Here is a 4,883-nt window from a genome sequence, read left to right as displayed (position 1 = left end):
AGGTGCCCCCAACTGCCGTAACGGATCGGGACCGTCCATTTTGTCGTTAGGTTGGATTCTCTTTGTACACAAGCCGGCCAGAACCAACTCAAAAATATAGATATATGTAGATACAAATAATACACATCCAACATACGGATATGAAAATGAAATGGCATGCCAGCCATGTTACTTTCAGATTGCTTGGTTTTCAATAGAAAAAAGAAAAAGAAAAAAGGTTTTGAGAAAGCCTCCAAAAGTATGACTCGCCTTATCCGATTCCTTACCACTTTCAATCTATAAATACGGTTTGATCCCTTCCTGACCTTTATCATCCACCCAAATAAACAAATTTCAATCAAACCATTCTAGCCATAACATCATTTTCTCCACGTTGCCCCCTTCACAATTATATTGACCCCATTGGAATCCACCTAAGTTTGATTAAATGGAACCTAAGTGTCACATGCTGTGTCGGATCGGCCCTCATGGATTTGTTCAGATTGGCCGAATTGATGATATATCTAAAAAATTAAAAACACAAAAAATAATAAGCAAGTTTAAACTATGGATTTGTTCGGATTGGCCGAATTGATGATATATCTAAAAAATTAAAAAAACAAAAAATAATAGGCAAGTTTAAACTTAAAGTTACTTGGTTTTGAGACTATTTACTTTTGATACAAGATGGTCATAATTACTTACAACTGTCTGATATGAAATTTGATGGTTTGGGTATATCACAAACTTTAAAAAAATTTATTTTGGAGTTTGAGCCTGGTCAATGGAATAAATGCAGCCACTCTTCAGATTAATTGTGATCACTTTATACCAAAGATAATAGTCACATTCTATATTTTTTCTTTAATAAATTAGACAAATTTGGATGGTTTTTTAACACCAATTAGGAATTGGCTTTGCCACCCAATCAGGTCGAGAAGCTTTGTCACCCAATCAGATCAGAGATGAGCAATACCCGGATCCAGATCAGAAAATTTCAAAACAATGGTACTAATAGTAAATGCAATGGACACCAAAGATCCCATACTGATATGAGAAACCAACCAATGTACTTTGTGATCCAAATTAAACAAAGAAATTATGTCTAAATTTCTAATAATTAAAATAATTTATCCTTTTTCAACTATTCAAATTTATGATCACGCGCATTTTGATGGCACTTTGAAATAAGTCAAATGACAAAAAAATCTAATAGTCGATATTGTTCAAACAAAAAAGTCTAATAGTTGATCTCGTAAATGTAATTTTATTAAATTCCCTAAAATTAAAACCCAAATATTTGACCGTTTGAATATGGCCGTTAAAATTTCACAATGGTTACTGAAATTTCAGCAGCAAATTCAATTAATTAAAATTATGACGAAAATCGAGATGTCGGCACTAATAACACTGTTCCCCTAATTTGGGTTCTAGAGAGTAGAAACTTAGTGAGCGCGGCCATCTTGAAAATATGAAGAGCTATTTACGTCATTGAAAATTTAGAGGACCCTCTTGAAAATATGAAGTTAATAGAAGGTATTTTTGTCCTTCGGCGCCTTCTCGAAAGTGATACGTGGCGGTGTTTATGGTAGGACAGCAGCAGCCCACAGCATGGAGCCGTTGGAAACAAAGCCACTGTTTGTTAACTCTTAACCGGCCTCCTGGTTAACTAACCCAATCCTCTGGTTAACTAACCAAACTGACGGGTAAGTTAACCAGGATCCTTGACCGGTAAGCTTCCTAATATTAAAATATTATCACAGAGCCAATGAAAAAGAGTTACTATCAATTTTCACCATCAATGGTAAAACCCTAATTCTATAAATGCAGCACCCGAGGCATGCTAGGTTTGCCAATTTAGCAAGCCAAAGCGGCCCTCCAGGGTCAGGGTTTCTACCTCCCATCACTTCTCTTTTAACCCTATTTCTTCTGCAACTTTCTCAACCTTTAATGGCGTCCTCCAGAACTAGATCCAACGCACCGGTTCTCCCTTTGAATCAAAACTACCAGAGATCCCTTTCACCTACAGGGAGGCTCTCTACCCCCTATTCTTCTCACTATTCGTCATCTGGTTTCTCTTCTCATCGATCTGCTTCTCCAACAAGAGTCAATCTCTATAACGGTGTTGCTATGGCGCCTACTGTTCGTTTCTCTCTTGATCGATCGAGGTCACCGAGCCGATCGATCGCAGGTGTGATGGTTTCTACTCGAGATCGCGTTCTTAAGAAGCAGCAGAGCCCGATTGGAAATAGAACTCCTCCGCTTCAACCCAGGAGGACATGCCTTTGTGCTCCTACGAATCACCCTGGTTCTTTCAGGTGTAGCCTTCATAAAGGAGGGTTCGGTGCCTCTAATGCGAGACTTGATGCCCGGAGGTCATCGATGGTGAACTCTCTGGTTCGAATTGGCTCAGTTGAGGGAGAATGGGTTCGTAGGGCCCTCACTGCTCTGATAAGGCCATCATCGCACTCGCAAAAAAGGAGAATGAGTTTTCAGCCTAGGCCTAGCAGGCTATCTGTTATGTCCAAGGCTGATGATGATGGCTCTTAGAGAAAAGGTTTGTTCATCGTGTCCTAGACCTTATAAACCCTACTAATCTTGGTTTTCCGGTGGATAAAGCCTTATCTCTACTAGATCTGATTTTCTGGGCGAATTTTTGGCCGAAGTGTATTTTCCGGTTAATCTCCGGTGAAGCGTAATTTTCCGGCAAATCTCCGACCGAGCTGGATTTTCCGGTTGATCAGATCAGTTTCCAGCGTAAGTTTCTATTTTCTGGCGAATTGGGTCCGATTTGAGACGGATCTTGACCTTTGCTCGAGATCCATAGGTGAAGCGGGCGGCTGTGATCGTGTGATGGTGTTGTATTGCAGAGAGATAATGGAGTGAGAGAACTAGAGGTAGAGGGAGAAGATATTCGTTTGTGTACATAGAATTATTGATACTGAATATCCATTCTTATATGGATTCTGAAAACAAACCTGATATTCATGAATAAACAGACGCACAGCAAAATAAAATTCAATAAAGGGAAAAAAATGCAAAAATCCACATATAACTATAATTCGTTTTCGTATTCTCATAATGGATTTTAATGAAAGGTCCGTTATCCGTTGCCGTTCCGCTATACATCGTGTTTTCCGTCGAGGGCGTTATCCGTTCTATTCGTTCGCTTATACACACATGGCGTATCGTTCGGCTTCGTTGCGTGTGGCCTGTCCGTTTGGCCCTGTTCCGTGTGGCGTATCTGTTCTCCTCCGTTGCGTTTCGTTCAGGTAAATTTCGTTTCGTTAAATTTTCGGTTTCGTTTTGAAGTATTCATCTGTGTTTTCGTTTCAAGTATTCATCTCTTTGGGACAACGCGTTTGGTGCATTTCGTGTTCTGCTTGGGCAAACACGCGTGGCGTATCTATTTGCATGCGTGTTGAGGTAACTGGTTTCTTTCCTTTGTTTTTTATTTTATTATTTTTATTTTTTTATGGGGATGGAATTTTCTTTTCAATTACCGTTTCTTTATTTTTTTATGTAAGTATTATGTATTTTTTCTTTGTAATTGTTTTGCAGGCTCTCCACAACGGCTAAGATTGTGTTGACGATGGAGAAAGCGGGAAATGAGGTTTTAAGAAGTTTGTGAGAAAAAAATCATTCGTCCCCAGGTGGTCGTTATTAAATATTTGAGAAATGGAAATTCAATAAAACGGAAGAATTGGACGTGGTCGTCATTAAATATTTGAGAAATGGGAATTCAATAAAACGGAAGAATTGGAATTCGAATAGAACGGAGAGAAAAGTTCGAGATCTTGGAAATGGTTGAATGAATCTACGGATGAAGATTAATTGCTTAGATTTCATGTGCGGTATCTTGGAAGGAGGAATTAATACGTTTAAGACTGGAGATTGAAGCCAAAATTGATGGGAGAAACTTTAGCCACAAGTGATTTTTTTGAGGGACAAGCCTGCACAAGAAGACAAAGGAGATGAATTGAGGAACGGAACGTTTTGAGAAACGGAACCAAAAATAATAACGGGTTGAATCAACAACCGAAAGGACTTTTTAATGGTGATAAAAGAGAAAAATACTTTGAAATACAAAATGTTAAAATGAGCCTTTCAAAAAAAGGTGGACTTGAACTGGAATTGTCAAAAAAATGAACCAACTTTTGGCTTTTAACTAGGAGATTATAGTGCGGTCTTTTATTCTGCCACCTAAAATAGGGTGGCAATATGGAACCCCTGCAGGGGCCCTGGTTAGTCCCCATGGAATTAAGTGGATTATAGAAAAAAGGTCTGCCTTCAAATAATTTCTATGGCCCCATGGAATTAACTGAATTATAGAAAAAATGACTCCCTTCAAGTAATTTCTACGAATGATATTGGTGAAGGACATTATGATTGTGGATAGTGAGATTGTGAATCTCCATATATCTTTGATATAAAAGTGTTTTAAAACCTTAAAAAAGAGGTGTTTTAAACTTAATATTTTCTATTTGGGCCCAACTAGCTATAGGATGGTATAGGTCCCTTGGTTTTCCTTTAAAATCTTGATTTACATTTTTTTTTCTTTTTTCTTATAGTTTATTTTATTTTTTTTATATTCCCTTTGAATACCTCACATAAATATCTATTTTAAATTTTATTTTATTTTATTTATTTTTAATATTTTTTATTGTTCATTTATAGGATTTATACTTCAATGATCCAACGATCCGACAAATGATTTTGCTCAACTGATGTAGATTTTAAAACATTGTTTGAAAGTATTAACATATGGTAAGTGCTTCATGTCGCCAAATTTTTTTGAATAAATGGAGTGTCATATCTTTGTAGGGTAATGTGAGTTTGATATGGCATTTTAATTAATGAAAATGTTTACAAGGTTAGAATTAAGGTGCATCATAAAAATCCTC

At 37.3% G+C, this 4,883-nt stretch overlaps 1 protein-coding gene across 2 annotated transcripts; it reads left to right on the top strand.

Annotated features, from left to right (window-relative positions):
• The first annotated feature begins 1,835 nt into the window (after positions 1 to 1,835).
• On the top strand, positions 1,836 to 4,277 carry LOC18442540 (uncharacterized). 2 transcript variants are annotated; one of them, XM_088855743.1, is made up of 3 exons: positions 1,836 to 2,876; positions 3,078 to 3,251; positions 3,541 to 4,277. In XM_088855743.1, the coding sequence occupies exon 1, from the start codon at positions 1,930 to 1,932 to the stop codon at positions 2,527 to 2,529; it is 600 nt and encodes a 199-aa protein (XP_088711869.1). In that variant the 5' UTR covers positions 1,836 to 1,929; the 3' UTR covers positions 2,530 to 2,876; positions 3,078 to 3,251; positions 3,541 to 4,277. The 2 variants fall into 2 exon arrangements, with proteins under 2 accessions (XP_088711869.1, XP_020528189.1); XM_020672530.2 differs by having other exon boundaries at positions 3,078 to 3,405.
• The last annotated feature ends 606 nt before the right edge of the window (positions 4,278 to 4,883 follow it).

The sequence above is a fragment of the Amborella trichopoda genome, chromosome 13 (genome assembly GCF_054954075.1).
Source record: "Amborella trichopoda isolate Santa Cruz 75 chromosome 13, AtrichopodaSantaCruz75HAP2 v2.0, whole genome shotgun sequence".
In the NCBI taxonomy this organism is placed as follows: domain Eukaryota; kingdom Viridiplantae; phylum Streptophyta; class Magnoliopsida; order Amborellales; family Amborellaceae; genus Amborella; species Amborella trichopoda.
The sequence above is the reverse complement of the archived record's forward strand: the minus strand, read 5'-3'. Positions and strand labels throughout refer to the sequence as shown.

Bases quoted from the DNA above. Each gene is read 5' to 3' on its own strand.
- LOC18442540 (XM_088855743.1), top strand. From the start codon at position 1,930: ATGGCGTCCTCCAGAACTAGATCCAACGCACCGGTTCTCCCTTTGAAT.